Below are 16473 nucleotides of genomic sequence, written 5' to 3'. Positions count from 1 at the left end.
CTAGAGTTGTGGCGGTCTCTCTCCCTGAAGGGGAGGCCTGGGGTAGGTACCTGCTGCCTTCCTGCCTCCTGACAGGAAGACTGTGGCTCCACCACTCGTAATCACTCCTGTGATTCGTTTGAGAGGATGTTTTTTAAGGGACACAACCAACCATGTTGACCTTGGCTCCATCGAGCCGTAACATTCACACAAGCAGCCAATCATCTAGGAGATCCTTTGCATGAATTCAACCCACCCCTCCCCCCTCACTAACCCAACACTGTGAGCCGTTGAAGCTACTGTAGATGTTCGTGTGTGCCTGGTACCTGGGCTCTGCGTGCGTGTGTGTGTGTGTGTGTGTGTGTGTGTGTGTGTGTGTGTGTGTGTGTGTGTGTGTGTGTGTGTGTGTGTGTGTGTGTGTGTGTGTGTGTGTGTGTGTGTGTGTGTGTGTGTGTGTGTGTGTGTGTGTGTGTGCTCAAAGAGGCCTGAACCACACAGCAGGGACAGACTGGTTCTTGTGTACACACACACACACACACACACAAGAAAGACTAGCTTTTGTTGGAAGAGAAGTACACTGTATCGTCATCACACATTTCTGATTCCTGTTTCCCCCTCTTTTCCTCTGTTGTCTCTGCATCTCACCTCACCATCTTGTCCTAGGTTCAGGCTCCAAGCCCCCAACCTAGCTCTGGTCACATGACCCCCACCTCCCAGCCGGCCACAGGTCTCACACAGCAGGTAAGGACCACACACACACCCACACACACGCATGCAGTTTTGGTCATGAGCACGTGCCTCCTCAGTGTGACAGCTGAGATGTGTTGTACAGCCTCTCTCTACTTCATTTTCTCTCTCTCACTCTCTCTCACTCTCTCTCACTCTCTCTCATTCCTTCTCCTGCTTTTCCTTCCCTCTCCCTCCCTCTATTTCTCCCTCTCTTTTTCCCTTTCTCCCTCCCTCTCTTCCTCCCTCTCCCTCCCTCTCTTTCTCCCTCCCTCTCCCTCCCTCTCCCTCCCTATCTTTCTCCCTCTCTCCCTCCCTCTCTTTCTCCCTCTCTTTCTCCCTCCCTCTCCCTCCCTCTCATTCTCCCTCCCTCTCTTTTTCCCTCTCTCCCTCCCTCTCTTTCCCCCTCTCTTTTTCCCTCCCTCCCTCTCTTTCCCCCTCTCTTTTTCCCTCTCTCCCTCCCTCTCTTTCTCCCTCTCTTTTTCCCTCTCTCCCTCCCTCTCTTTCTCCCTCTCTCTCTCCCTCTTACACTGTGTTGTCTGTTTCTTGTAGTATGGAGGTAACTACATCAGAGCGCTGCCCTCGCAGGTAGAGAACCCAATCATTACTCTGAAACGGCCACGCTAAATCTTCCCGCTTCCTGTTCCTCTCCGTCTCTCTCTCTTTCCCTCGTCGCTCTTTAACCACTCTCGCTCGTTCTCAGGACGTCCGTGCCTGCGGAGGGCGATAGTGTGCGAAAAGGATCCCGATTTGTTGTCTTTCTTTGTAGTTCACCTCAGTTTTGCCTCTCCCTCTTCCTGTCATCCTCTCTCTCCTGCCGTTTTCTCGATCTTGCCCTGTCAGTCCGACAGACTACGTGTCAGACAGGGAATATTTGACAACAAATAGTTGTGCAGCCAGCCTAATTTGACAGCATTTCATTAACATGCACTGTGAATGTACAGCAGAATCATTACAATTCCCTCTCTCCTGCCCCCCCCCCCCCCTCCCTCTTACCCTCTCTACTGCCTCCCCCAGGCACTGCCCCAGGCCTCGCTGTCCCCCTCCAGCCAGCCGCTGGTCTCTCTGCAGCAGACAGGGGGCAACACTGTCCAGAGCCCGTCTCAGAGCACACTGCATGCCAGCCAGACGCCACAGGTAAGACAACACACACACACACACTGAAACCACCTGTCTCTCTATTTCTGTCTTATTCTCACACACACACACACAAATACAGTACACAAATAACGGTAGCAGTTAGATTAGCACAATAATGTGCACAGACAGAATCCTGTTTTAGCGATGCAGTCTTAACTTGTAACCATAGCGATTGTGTACTGTGTTTTGCACGGTCATCGCTTAAGGATGATGACGGTCTGTTTCTGGTGACTTAACCCTTTCATGATCCTGTCTTTCCTCATCTGCATCCTCACTGGCATTAAACCTGCTGACCGTGTGTGTGTGTGTGTGTGCACATGTGTGTGTGTGTGTGTATATATATATATATATGTATGCATGTTCTTGTGTGTATGGGTGAGTTGGTTTGCCTGTGTGTGCATGCTTGTGCATGTTTGTTCCTGTGTGTGTATAAACATGCCTGTGTGTGTGCGTGTGTGTGTATACACGTGCGTGTGTGTGTGTGGCCCCAGCTGTGTTCTGGTGATCTGAGCTCATCGGGCATGTCTCCCTCGCCCAGTATCGAGCACCTCTACTTTCTCTACCAGGCAGCCCAGCTAGCCCTGGCCCAGGTACTCTGCCTTACAGGGAGGGAGGGTGTGTGTGAGAGTGTGTGTGTGTGGAGCCTGCTGGTTGTTGTGTTGCTGTTATGTTTTGTGTCCTGTGGTAGTGAACAACCCTCGCTGTCCCCTCTGGTGAACTTGCACATGTTTCATCCGCTGGTGACAGCTGGTGTCCAGGTGTTGACCAGGTGTTTGACCAGGTGTTTGACCAGGTGCCTGTCGTGGTTTGTGAACTGTTGTGCTGTGCTGCTCGCTGCCCCGGGGTCCTAGTTCCCGTGTGTATTATCCCCTTGTTCCTGCTGCGTCCGGGTGAGGTCACCCCCACCCCCCCCCCAGACTGATCTGGGACCCTCCCCTCTGTCCTCACCTGGTCCCACAGGGGGGAGAGGCTAGATTGTTACCCCAGACAGGTGGGGGAGGAACCTCCCCTGGTGCTGGGGGGTGACCCAACCTGACCCTGGTGCTGGGGGGTGACCCGACCTGACCCTGACCCTGGTGCTCCTCTTCCTGCTCCCCAGCCCGCCGGCGTAGCTCCGCCCTCACCTGGACTTCCTGTCTCCCTGGTGCAGGTGCCCCTCACTCCGCCTTCGCTCCCGGTTACCTCAACGACCGGGGTCGTGACCACCCCTCCAGGGTCAGGGACCCTGTTGTCAACGCCCCCCTTAATGTCCGTACCTGTAGCCAATCGGTTGCCTCTTACTCCCCCGACTACACAAACGATGCCTCAGCCATTGGTCAGCGTGGTGCCCGTCATCAGCGTAGCCCCCCCAGAGCCCTCCCACACTGGAGATGCCCCGCCCCAGGTACTGATAGACACGCCCCCAACCCCAAAAAACATTCCACACGACTCGTCTGGCATGACAGACAGCTGAGCGAAAGAGTGAATTCTAGAATGTATGAAGGAGTCAACGTTGTAGAATGTTGTCTGAATGTTCTGGAACAGTACGGTGCTAGTTTCACAGAGGTCGCCATTGTTGGTGTGTGTTCTAGAATCCGCTGTGTTCTACCCCCTGGCCTAGCTGGGTTAAAGCCTCTAGATTGTTGTGAATGAGAATGAACAGCAGATCTTCTAAGTTGTGATGGTAGTGGAATGATGATAGGCTAGCATATACACCTTCCTCCAGCAGCTGCTGTCATGCTTGAACACTGTCCTGTCCTTCCTGCCTCTGGACCTCTCCTCTGAATGTCTCCCCTGGCTTTAACACATGCTGTGTTGCGAGTCCCGTGTATGTGATGTTGCTTACCTTTGTTCCAGACATGTCTGCCTGCATCCCAGCCTTTGGACCAGTCCCAGTTACAGCTACCGCAAGTGCCCTTGTGTATAGAGAGGTGAGCAGAACACACACTCACACCAGATACAAACAGGAATGTTGTTGTTGCTCTGTCTTTTGGTCCTAATACTTCTCTTATTTCTGTGTGTGTGTGTGTTGCACAGTGGTCATTCGGACGTGGCGTCTGGTCTGAGCGATGGAAACGAGGGCAAGGATGGTCGGCAGGAAGGCCGCTCCGTCAAGCGGCACCAGCGGAGATCCGTCCGAAGTCGTTCTGGCCACGAGAAAATCACCAAAGCCAAACTCCTCGTTCTCAATGTGAGGACAGAATTATAATGTGTCGTTTTCCTATCGTGTCCCCTTCCTTTATAGGATCTGGAGACTTGAATTCATTATTCTTTCCTTATCTTGTCATCCTCTCTCTCTCCCTCCCTCCCTCCCTCCCTCCCTCCCTCCCTCCCTCCCTCCCTCCCTCCCTCCCTCCCTCCCTCCCTCCCTCCCTCCCTCCCTCCCTCCCTCCCTCTCTCTCTCTCTCTCTCTCTCTCTCTCTCTCTCTCTCTCTCCCTCCCTCCCTCCCTCCCTCCCTCCCCCTCCCTCTCTCCCTCTCTCCCTCCCTCTCTCCCTGTCTCAGATTTCCAACATGGGAGACAGAGTAGCAGAGTGTCAGCTGGAAACTCACAACAGGAAGATGGTGACCTTCAAGTTCGACCTGGACGGAGACAACCCTGAAGAGATAGCACAGATCATGGTATATCTCTCTCTTGCTCGCTCTCTCTTTCTCTCTGTCCCTCTCTCTGTCCCTCTCTCTCCCTTTCTCTCTATCCCTCCCTCCCTCTGTCTCTCTCTCCTCTCTCTCTCTCTCTCTCTCTCTCTGTCTCTCTCTCTCTCTCTCTCTCTCTCTCTCTCTCCCGTCCATGTTAGTTGAGCTGAAGGCTGACAGCTGTTCTGTGGGGTGTGTGTCTCCAGGTGCAGAGTGAGTTCATCCTGGAGAGCGAGAGAGAGTCCTTCATCGAGCAGGTCCGTGAGGTCATCGTAACCGCCGACGACAAGGGCCTGGAGAGGGAGGGCAGGAGCCAGGTAGGCCGCATCAGCTCCCTTCACCACCCTCCAGTATGCCACCCTCTGATTGGCGTTCGCTCTTGTAACTCGCCTTCCTATTGGTCCACAGTTGATGCGTGACCTGGAGCAGCAGGCTCCGACGTCTTTGTCAACCTTGCAGGGTAAAACCTCCAGTAACCAATCACAGCTCAGCTCTGTCCTTGTCAGGAAGTCACACTTGATGCATAATAATGAGAGCCTTGTACTTCTCTGGCTCTCATATGTCAGTGTATTGATTTAGTTTCTACTCCAGAATGCTATTTAGTGCTGTGTTCAAATCTCTCCTTCCTCCCTCTCTCCCTCTCCATTTACCCTCTCCACCCTCCCTCCCTCCCTTTCTCTCCTCCCTTTCTGTTTTCCCTCTCCTCCCTCCCCTCCCTCCCTCTCCACCCTCCCTCCATCCCTCTCCTCCCTCCCCTCCCTCTCCACCCTCCCTCCCTCTACTCCCTTTCTGTTTTCCCTCTCCTCCCTCTCCACCCTCCCTCTCCTCCCTCCCTCTCCACCCTCCCTCTCCTCCCTCCCTCTCCACCCTCCCTCTCCTGCCTCCCTCTCCACCCTCTTTCCCTCTCCTCCCTTTCTGTTTTCCCTCTCCTCCCTCCCTCTCCACCCTCCCTCTCCTCCCTCCCTCTACACCCTCTCTCCCTCTCCTCCCTTTCTGTTTTCCCTCTCCTCCCTCCCTCTCCACCCTCCCTCCCTCTCCTCACTTTCTGTTTTCCCTCTCCTCCCTCCCTCTCCACCCTCCCTCCCTCTCCTCCCTTTCTGTTTCCCCCTCTCCTCCCTCCCTCCCCCAGGCGTGCAGCCCAGCTCCTCGGCCCAGGTGGTGACGTCCGCGGGCCGCAGGTTCATCGTCAGCCCAGTGCCTGAGTCCAGACTGAGGGAGCAGGGCTTCCCCCCCTACACACTCACACACACCACCTCGTCCGGTGAGCCCCCTGCACATGATGCCACTCTCCCTGGTTTGGGCCCTGGAGAGGACGCACACCTAACTCCGCCTCCTGTGTTTCCCAGCAGCCTCAGCGGTGGGTCTGTCTCAGTCGGCCTCGGCGGTGTCTCTCCAGCAGGCCTTCTCAGAGCTCCGTCAGAACCAGTACGACCCAGGACCCAGCACCGCCCCGGCCTCAGTACACTCCACCCAGCCCCAGTTCCCTTCCCAGCCCCAGTTCCCTTCCCAGCCCCAGTTCCCTTCCCAGCCCCAGTTCCCCTCCCAGCCCCAGCCCAACAACGACCAATCCTCTCCTCCTGTGTCCCAGGCCCAGCCAGCAGATCCCACACCCCCTACTTCCTCCCCCACCACCACCTTGCCCTCTGTCTGCATCACCCCCCCAGCCTCCACCTCCTCCCCCCCCCTCCACCATCTACCAGACCCCAGCTACACAGGCACCTGTTCCTGCCCAGCCAGCCCCCCAGCCTCAGCCCCAGCCTCAGCCCCAGCCCCAGCCTCAGCCCCAGGTCCCCCAGACTCAGCCAGTCTCTCAGCCTGTCTCCAGTGTTCTGGCCCCAACCTCCCTGACCTCTCCTCCGGTCCTGACTGCCCTGCCCCCGTCCACCTCCACCCCTCTGCTCAGCAGCACTGGGGGTGCCAGTGGAGGGAGCTCTGAAGTTACCTCCATCCCTACCTCCACAACCCTCCCATACCTCACCTCCATCCCTACCTCCACAACCCTCCCACACCTCACCTCCATCCCTACCTCCACAACCTCAATCCCTACGTCCAGCACTTTCCCTCACCTCACCCCCACCTCCACCACCTCCATCCCTACCTCCACCACCCTGGTCCCCCACCTCACCCCGACCCCAGTCCCCACCACCACCCCCGGCCTGGCCCCTCCCACCTCCGGCTCCTCCTCTTCCTCTGGCTCCTCCTCTTCCTGCGGCCTGCACTCCTCCTCCGTCCCAGCATTGCAGCCCACCCAGGCCTCCACCCAGGCCTCCACCCAGGCCTCCACCCAGGCCCAGGCCTCCAGCCAGGCCCAGGCCTCCACCCAGGCCGGCCAGATGCTGGCTTACTGTGGGGAATGCGAGGCAGAGGCCCAGGTCAAGGTCAGTGGAGCCAGAGAGACAGTGACACCATGCAGGGGGTTTCACCTCTATGCAGAGACATCTGGTCATTGTGCTTTTGTTGTATCACTGGGCTCAAACACACTGTGGTTACTGGTGTTATTGAGAAGGTGTATTTGATGTGTGGTATATATATATATATGTATTATGAACATAAATAGTACTAAGAATGTAAATATTATTATGACTCAACTCACAAATATGTTTTTGTTATTGTTCGGGTCTTGTCTCATGAACAACCCTGTGACATTGATTATATATCTTGTGATCCCCCCCTCTCCCACACACACACACACACACACCAGGTGGACGATATCCAGGCCCTGGACAAGAAGCTGCGTTCTCTCTTCATGGACCTAGGGGGGGGCTCACCCCAGACCGACCCCTCCACCGACCCTTCCATCCCCCCCCTCGCTCCCCGGGACCTCCACCCCCCCTGCGGTCTGCTCCAACCCGACCTCCTCCGCAGGCACACCTCTGGCCCCCTCCAGCCTGCCTCTGGGCTCGGGGGGCCAGACCCCCCGGGCCCCCCCTCAGCTCCCAGGGGCAGACTGGCACCCCGGCCTCCTTCAGCCAAACCACCCCGGGCAAAACCCCCCTGTCCAGGACCACGGTGAGTCCACTGGTGGGAGGTGCACTGACCAGGCTAGACATGGTCAACACTCCACATGCGTAGGCTGTGAGCTGGAAGGAAGATGGTATCATTTGACTTTTGTAACCCAGTAATCATAATCGTCTATTTGTATCACACAATCATAGTTGCAGATTTCCTTTCTTACTCCCTCCCTCATTAACTCTTCTCTGGGATCTCTGCATGGCCTCCTAATATCTATCTGAATGAGCCTGCCAGGTTATCTATGATGGATTTGACAACTTTGATAACTGCTGCATGCCTCTATAGTGGCCTTTGTATGTGCCACTCTCTCCATCTCTCTCTCTCTGCATCTCTCTATCGCTCCCACTCTCTCCATCTCTCTCTCTCTGCATCTCTCTATCTCTCCCACTCTCTCCATCTCTCTCTCTCTGCATATCCCACTCTCTCCATCTCTCTCTCTCTGCATCTCTCTATCTCTCCCATTCTCTCCATCTCTCTCTCTCTCTGCATCTCTCCATCTCTCCTTCCTGCATCTCTCTATCTCTCCATCTCTCTCACACTCTTTCTCCCTCTCCTTCTCTCTTTCTGTCCATCTCTCTCTCTGCATCTCTCCCACTATCCATCTCTCTCACTGCATTTCTCTCTCTCTCTCTCTCTCTCTCTCTCTCTCTCTCTCTCTCTCTCTCTCTCTCCTCTCTCTCTCTCTCTCTCTCTCTCTCTCTCCATCTGTCTCTCTTTCTGTCCGTCTGTCTGTGTAAAGTCTTCATCCCTCTGTCCTCTAGCAGGTGTTGCCAGTGGCCTCAGATCAGGCTGTCTCTCCTCCCTCAGAGCAGCTGTCACCCTTCCCTGGACCCTGTCCCACTCAGGTGCCCCCCCTCCCTCTCTTCCTGAGAGCTCCTTTCATCCCTCGCTGCTCCCCGTGTATACCCCTCTCTCTGTCTCTATAGCCCTCTCTCTCTATATATATATATATACCCCTCTCTATATATATATACCTCTCTATATATATACCTCTCTCTCTATATATATGTATATACCTCTCTATATATATACCTCTCTCTATATTTACCTGTCTCTCTATATATATACCTCTCTATATATTTATATATATACCTCTCTATCTATATATGCCTCTCTCTCTGTATATATACCTCTCTCTCTCTCTATATATATATATATATATATATATATATATATATATATATATACACCTTTCTATTCTCTCCACCTCTCTCTAAACCCACTCACCCTCTTATTCACGTTTCCTGCGCCCCCCCCTCCTCCCCCCCCTCTTGTGGTGTTTGTGTGAGTACCCAGACAGACAGATCAGTGCATGCAGACAGCCGGAGCCTCAGACCTTAGAGCAAATCTTCAACAACAGCCAAAAATCATCATGTGTGCTGTACGATTTTTGAATGAATGTGATTTAAGTGAATGTGTAGTCTTACCATGTGGGCAGGACCTGGTTCTCCAGCTCTGGCAGGGCTCTGACCTGGTCTACCCCCTCCTCTCTGACCAGAGAGCTGGGCAGGAAGGAGCCCGTGACCAGCCCCATGCACACCCACCGTTACATTCAAGACTGAAAGATATTTTTCGTAGCTTGTGAGACTTGCGTGGGAACACACTGTGACTTTGATTTGCCATTATCGAATCATAACACAAGTGCACACGAACCATACGAGTGCTTTAATGATTCGATTCGTGGATGGAAGAGAGGGATGAGTCACATGTCTCAGTCATCCTGCTTGTGATTGAGCATCGAGGATTTGAATATCCGCACAGACCGTTCACGTGGACTGAGTCTACGCATGCATGTTTTGTCTGCAGTATGTTGCAGTGACTATGACTGTGCATTCCCGTGACAGTTTGTATGCGTGCAAGTTTGTGTCTGCTAGCGAGTCTGCATTACATTTGCGCCAGTGCGTGTGTGTGTGTGTTTGTGTGTGTCTCATCAGTTTAACTGATGTTGCCCTCCTGCCCCCCTCCTCCCCGCCCCCCCTCCACAGTCCCAGCAGCCCCTGGAGGACCTGGACGCCCAGCTGAGGAGAGCCCTGAGCCCCGAGACAGTGCCTGTGAGCAGCATCACCACCCAGGTGAGAGCACAGCGCCCCCTCAGGCCTGGAGGCACCCTACGGTCTAAGGATTATCAGATTCAGATGAACAGCTATGAGGACGTGTTTTTCTGCTTGTGTTTTCATACATTCATAAGGTCTATGTGACAGTCCTCATCCACTGCTAGTCTAAACATCCTTACGTATTTCTCTTATATCCTTAAAATATCCTTTTAAATCTTAACTGCTGCTCTCCAAGCTAACTGTCTGACTGACCGTGTTCCCACAGCAGTCATCGCTGACAGGCATGCCCACTGGAGGACAGCCAGGTATGTGTTCAACAACAACCTCGTAGCTCTTCAGAGACATCTTTAACTGACCGTTCACAAAGCAATGACAAGCTCATTTCATTGTGTTGGAGGTCGCAGGCTGGATTGAGTCGTGCTCCTTGACGGAAATCGTTATATTTGGTCTATTTTATCAGTTTATCATCTTTGGTGTGTGTCTTTCAGCCTTGTTGTGGATTTCTTTTAATAATTTCCTGTTGTGTGTCAGTTCCCTTCTCTCTAGAAGGAGAGATGGTGACGTCGCCCCCTGCTGGTGGTGTTAAAACACTGGGCCGCTTCCAGGTGAGACGCTGCTTCTCTCTGCTCCTGGACATGCGACCCTGACCTGAAGTAAACCTCCCAGTGGGAGATTCAGACCGGAACCTTATTCTCTTGTCAGTCAGTAATACGTTTCCTCTGTGTCTTCTTCTGTCTATCTGTTCTTCTCTCTCTCTATCTATCTCTCTTTACATCTCTCTCTCTCCATCTCTCTTTACATCTCTCTCTCTCCATCTCTCTCTCCATCTCTCTCTCTCTTTCCATCTCTCTCCCTCTCTCTCTATCTCTCTCACTTTCTCTCTCTTTCTCTCTCTTTATTTCCATCTCCCTCTCTCTTTCCCTCTCTCTCTCTCTGTCTCTCTCTTCCCCCCCCCCCCTCTCTCTCTCTCTCCCTCTCTGTCTGTATTTTCTTTCATCCACCAGGTTTCTGTGACTACCGACGAAGCCACCATCCATGCTCGTCCCTGCTCCTCCTCCACCTCCTCTTCCTCCTCCTCTGCCCTCTCAAGCCCAGAGAGCACCCTGCACAAGGTCTCCTCCCCTCTGAGGGGAAGGGTGGCAGACACGTTGGACGGACCTCCTCATCAGGCCTCCAGCCCTGCCCCCGGCCCCGCCTCCCCGCAGCCCACCACCATTGGACGATTTCAGGTGACCACCAACACCGAGGCCCGTGTCGGACGCTTCTCCGTCAGTCGTGCCCAGGACGAGGCTGCGGAGCTGGGCTTGGGGCAGACACCCGCTGCCCAGGCTAATGGGCCTAGCTCCCCTTGTGGCAGCCCTGAGCTGAGGGCCTCACTGCCCAGCCTCAACAACTCCTACAACTCCTACATCAGCAGCGACAACGACTCTGAGTTTGAAGACGAGGACTTCAGGAGAGAAATCAGCCACCTAAGAGAAAAGTAGGCCGGTTGTTTATGATCAGAGGAGGAATTAGTGTTTATTATTTACATGAATCCATACAGCCTCTCATCCTCCTCTTCCTTCTCCTCTTCTTCCACCTCCTCCTCCTCCTCCTCCAGGCACATGAAGGAGATCCAGCTGCTCCACTCCAAGCAGAAGGGGGAGATCGACAGCTTGTTTGCCAAGCTGGGCAAGGTGCCCCCTGCTGCTATAGTGCCCCCGGTGGTGACACTGTCTGGGCGCAGGAGACGTCCCACCAAGAGCAAGAGCAGCAAGTCCAGCCGTGTGAGCTCCACCCAGGGCAGCAGGAGCCCACTGCAGCCAGGTACACACACACACACCCACACACACACACACCCACACACACACACACACACACACACACACACAACCACACAGGGAGCAGACGTAGGCTAGCACACCTGGTGTCTCGTGCTCTCTGGCAGGCTGGGTCAGCACGGTGGAGTCTAGTCTCAGCTTTGGGCTGGTTTAGTTTCTCTGGGGGAGATTTTCTGCACCCCCCCTCCCCACTCTCCAACTATGGCACCCCCTTCCCCCCTAAATGATACAGTCTGCTGTATTGTTTATGATTTAACCCTGCATTTTACCCACTCTGACTGAGTGTGTGCGAGCACTGTGCACGTTGCGCGCGTGTGTGTCTGTGTGTGTGTGTGTTTGCTCGCACACGCTCGGATGCTTCTCCCTCTTTCCCTCACTGCTTCCCCTTTGTGCTGCCTGTGTGTGTATCCTGTGTGTGTGTGTGTGTGTGTGTGTGTGTGTGTGTGTGTGTGTGTGTGTGTGTGTGTGCGCGTTTAGGCAGCACTTTATCAGCCCAGAGCGTGCCCTCGGTGTTCCCCCCCCAGCAGGGCCTACAAGCCCCAGGGTACGGGGGGCCGGGGGGGCTGGCCGACTCAGGGGGCACCCCCCTGCTGCTGCCCCTCAAGCCCTCCCCCTCCAGCGAGAACCTCTACTCGGCCTACACCAGCGAGGCAGCACTGTCTGTGCCCAGTCTGTGTGCTCCCACCCCAGGTACGCCCTGCGCCGCCAGCCCCAGGCCTCACCCTCACCCCCAGCCCACTAGGCCTCAGTCCCAGATCCCTTCCGCCCTCAGAAAGGAAATCCAGCCAGTCAGATACAAACCCTCCCGTTGGACAGGGTGTTGTAGATAGATGTGTCCCGTCCTCTGATTGGTCAGTGCAGCTCACTGTAAGGCACTTCTCTCCACCGCCTCTCTTTAAATTTCTACATCTATCTTCCTCTTCCTCTCTCTGCCTCTGTGTCTCTCTAGCACAGCTTACTGACTGTTACATTCTTACTGTGGATATGTGTTCCCCTCCTTCTCTCCTTTCCTTTTGCCACCCATCCTCTCTTTCTCTCTTTTTTTCTCCCACACCCTTCCTCTATCTCTCTAACTTTCTCTTTTTATCTATTCCTCCCACCCTCTCTCCCTCCCCACCCTCCCTCCCACCCACCCACCCTCCCTCCCACCCTCCCACCCTCTCTCCCTCCCCACCCTCCCTCCCTCCCTCTCTGTTTCCTTATCTTCCTCTCCTCTCCTTTCTCTGTCTTGTTTTTGTGCCACAGGCTGTGTAAAGTTCAGCTGTGGTGCGGAGAGCGTGAGCTTCAAGCCGGGGGGCAGGAGGACGCGCTTTCTGAGTACGCCGTGCTTGGCTCTTTGTGTGTAACGCTTTATCTTTCTTTCTCTATCTCTCACCCCCCTTTTTCTCTTAAATGAACTGACCGTTAACCTCCGGGGGGTCTTCCCAGGGTCCCTCCCTCCTCCTTCTCCTCCACCCTCAAATCTCCATCTCAGATCCATCCATACTCACCCTGACGCTCAAGCAGACCAGTCTATCCAGATTGTAGGCTCACTCACTAGCAGACATGTACACTAGACTAGCCCAGCCGCACGGCTCCCATCCCAGTCATCTCCCAAACCTCATCTTACCTCTGACACCGCTGACCCCTACTACAGCTGGTACTCCACATTTCCCACCTCCTCCACCCTACCGTCCTACAGCACCGTCAGGTCACCTACACCCCCTGGCCCTGTTTCACTGGTGCCTCTCATCGTCCCAACTCTCAGGATGAGAACAGCACACGGAGCACATGTCAGAGCCTCTTCAGAAGCATCAGCTGTCCACAGGGCCCGTATTGTGTCCTCGTCAGGGAAATCAGAGATCAATAACAGCACTCAATATTCCAGTCTTCCAGCTTAGCTCTAGCACGTCAGACCTGCCTGGTCCTCGTCTGTTAAACACACCTGACACCTGCCAGGCCCCCTCCTACTCAGGGGGGGGCTGAGGAGCTGTCCTACAGTAGGCAGCCCTGGGGAGAGAGTTAGAAGGTTGTACATGCTACGTGAATGTTCGTGGTCTTTCTGCAGATCCACTGTAGTACTGGTGCCGTTTCACTCCCACGCCCCCTTCTGCCCCACCTCACTCTCCTGCACCCAACCCTATCCCCCGTCACCTGTGAAGGAGGGGTGGGTAGGTGGGTGAGGTACTGTGGTGTGTAGACTGGTCTCAGGTGGTGGTGGTGGAGGAGGAGTAATGCATGTTCTAAACGCCACTCCTCCCAGAATGCATTGTTGATTGCTCTGTGTGTGTGTGTTGTGGTGGGGGTGATCAGAGATTAACTCTTGCCTCTCTCCCGTCCTCACATTTCTCTTCACCCCAGGGAAGATGGTGAAAAAAGTCTGCCCCTGCAACCAGCTCTGTAGTAATTATCTCTCTTTCTTCACTTCTCCCTTCCTGACCTTTCACCCCTGACCCCTTGTGCCTGTCGCTTTGCCTGTCTGTGCCTCCCTGGTTGCCCTCCCCCCCCCACACACACACCCCCACCCACCCACTCTCTCTCTATCTCTCTCTCTCTTTGTTTCATGGCTGACTGGAGCATTCTTCTATTGTGTCTCATTCATCCTTCCTACACAAACACACACACACACACACACACACACACTGATGACCACATCAGGCCCAATTTGTGCATTTCCTTCTCAACTGTAGAATTCTTTATGTATGAATGTTCCCAGATTTGAGCATGTGATAACTTTTCCAGTGTGCTTTGACCTGTGTGTGTGTGTGTGTGGGGGGGGGGGGGGGGGGGGGGGGGATCTCTTTAAAGCATTTACAGTAACTGACAACTGACTCAGATCTCCTAGACGACAGTTGTGTGTTCCTCTCCAGTGGCTCTTGAACAGCCAGACTCTCTCTCATGCACCTCAAGTATCCATGGAGCGAGCCCTAACCACAAGCCCTGTTAAACACACACATGCACCAGTTATCCCTGTAAGAGTCCCTGTAACCCTGATGTGGTCTCGATGCGGTCGCTGGGTTTTCAGTTCTAGACCCTCTCACAAACTGTGTTTTAGGTGAATGGGTTCCAGTAAAACATTGCTAAAGTCAGGCTATGGAGTCCTTTGCTTTCCCTCCCTCCCCCTCCCTCCCAGAGCATGGCGTGTTGTTCTAACTCCATCTCCCAGAGTTCCACTGGGCTTGCTGACAGCCATGACTCAGTGTCTCCTCTCCCTGTGTTCTCACTTCCTTTCACCCTGTCTTAATTACGCTCCATTATTTATTTATTTTACTCGCTATTGTATTTTTTATTTGACTTCTCCTTTGTCCGCTGGGCCAGACAGCTTTCCTAAACATAAATCAGTGTGTGTCCGCAGCTTTCTGTTTCATTTAAGCTGACCAAGCAGTGAGAATCCCTCTTTGCTCGGGGCTTATGCTTATATTAGCACCAGCATTTTTATTTTCTGAGGAAATACGGTGTGTTCAGGCAGAACCCATCATCATTCAGCCCATGTCCACTAGCAGTAGTAACGCAGGGTCGCCATCTACTGGCCATACAGCAAACAGCACCCTCATTGGAGGTTATAATATTTTCAAATATCTAAATATCATTCTCTCTCTCTTTCTCTCTCTCTTTTTCTTTTATTCTCCTCCCCCTCTCCATTCCCACCACCGCTGTCTCTCTCTCTCTGTCTTTCTCTCTCTTATTCCCTCTATCCCACCCTCCTCCACAGGGACTAGCAGCACCAATGCGGTGAGCGGTCCGGGCCAGGGGGCCAGTCAGAACCACGGGCTGCCCTCCGGGACCAGCCTCCAGGGCCAGGGCAGCGGGCCGACCCAGGCCCAGCTCCCCAGTGCTGCCCACCAGGGCCGCAAGGGCACCTTCACTGACGACCTGCACAAGCTGGTGGACAACTGGGCCCGTGACGCCATCAGCCTGTCCCAGGGCAAGAGGAGCTCCAGACCCCAGCAGGCCCCCTCGCAGGGTCACAGCTACGAGGTGACCAGCACACACACCTGCTAACACACACACACCTGCACACACCTGCTAACACACACACACACACACCTGCACACACCTGCTAACACACACACACACCTGCTAACTCTTACACACACACCTGCACACACACACCTGCTAATACTTACACGCACACACCTGCTAACACACACACACACCTGCACACACCTGCTAACACATACACACACACACACACCTGCTAACTCTTACACACACACCTGCTAACACTTACACACACCTGCGCACACACACCTGCTAACACTTCCACACACCTGCTAACACTTACACACACCTGCTAACACTTACACACACCTGCACACACACACCTGCTAACACTTACACACACCTGCGCACACACACCTGCTAACACTTCCACACACCTGCTAACACTTCCACACACACCTGCTAACTCTTACACACACACCTGCTAACACTTCCACACACCTGCTAACACACACACACACACCTGCTAACACACACACACACACCTGCTAAAAGAGCCACTCTGACAGCTCTGTCTCCCTCCCCCAGGTGATCCAGTCAGCCAACGCAGGCAGGAAGTTCTCCGCTCCCGGTCAGCTGAGCCCCAGTATGGGCTCGTCTCACCTGGCCAGCGCCCCGGCTACCTCTCTGACTGCTCGCAAGGGCTCCCTCTGCCCCCCCACCGCCCAGTCCCAGTACGCCTACCCCCCCTCCGCACCTTACAGCGCACAGTGGGCCGCCCCCTCCCACCCCCAGGCCGGCCTGCTGGCCTCTTCCCAGCCCCAGGCCGGCCTACTGGCCTCCTCCCAGCCCCTGGGGCCCTACCCCGCCTCCGGGAGCTCCGCGGGGCCCGGACAGCCGACCCTGCAGGCCTTCCACATTAGCACTTTGCAAAAGCCCGTCAGCAACCCTGGGGGGCCAAACCTGAGGACCACGTAAGGCTGGGCCTGGGGACCTGGTCTGGGGGCGCCTGGGGACCTGGTCTGGGGGGACCTGGTCTGGGCTGGGGCCTGGGCTGGGGGGGCTGGGGCCTGGGCTGGGGGGGCTGGGGGGCCCGAGGGACATGATCTGGAGGACTTGGGGTCTGGTCTGGCTCTAGGATCCCGAGCCTGAACTGACACTGGGACTTGGAACAGAGGCTGAGACTGATACAGACTTGGAGAATGGGAC

At 54.7% G+C, this 16473-nt stretch overlaps 1 protein-coding gene across 1 annotated transcript in view; it reads left to right on the top strand.

The window, feature by feature from the left end:
- wnk1b (WNK lysine deficient protein kinase 1b) overlaps nucleotides 1-16245 on the top strand; it is a 38639-nt gene extending 22394 nt beyond the window's left edge. The window contains 24 exon segments of the mRNA XM_067254948.1: nucleotides 643-720; nucleotides 1723-1842; nucleotides 3682-3755; nucleotides 3862-4015; nucleotides 4329-4445; nucleotides 4664-4774; nucleotides 4866-4890; nucleotides 5560-5751; nucleotides 5807-6386; nucleotides 6511-6835; nucleotides 7159-7254; nucleotides 7256-7372; nucleotides 7374-7466; nucleotides 8234-8314; nucleotides 9455-9541; nucleotides 9792-9828; nucleotides 10055-10128; nucleotides 10528-11003; nucleotides 11124-11329; nucleotides 11821-12033; nucleotides 12589-12681; nucleotides 13684-13725; nucleotides 15035-15300; nucleotides 15853-16245. Of these exon segments, the coding sequence (XP_067111049.1) occupies nucleotides 643-720; nucleotides 1723-1842; nucleotides 3682-3755; nucleotides 3862-4015; nucleotides 4329-4445; nucleotides 4664-4774; nucleotides 4866-4890; nucleotides 5560-5751; nucleotides 5807-6386; nucleotides 6511-6835; nucleotides 7159-7254; nucleotides 7256-7372; nucleotides 7374-7466; nucleotides 8234-8314; nucleotides 9455-9541; nucleotides 9792-9828; nucleotides 10055-10128; nucleotides 10528-11003; nucleotides 11124-11329; nucleotides 11821-12033; nucleotides 12589-12681; nucleotides 13684-13725; nucleotides 15035-15300; nucleotides 15853-16242 (4047 nt within the window). The 3' untranslated portion in view covers nucleotides 16243-16245.
- Nucleotides 16246-16473: the final 228 nt, after the last annotated feature.

The sequence above is a fragment of the Osmerus mordax genome, chromosome 17 (genome assembly GCF_038355195.1).
Source record: "Osmerus mordax isolate fOsmMor3 chromosome 17, fOsmMor3.pri, whole genome shotgun sequence".
NCBI lineage: Eukaryota > Metazoa > Chordata > Actinopteri > Osmeriformes > Osmeridae > Osmerus > Osmerus mordax.
This window is presented reverse-complemented; position numbering and strand designations above follow the sequence as displayed.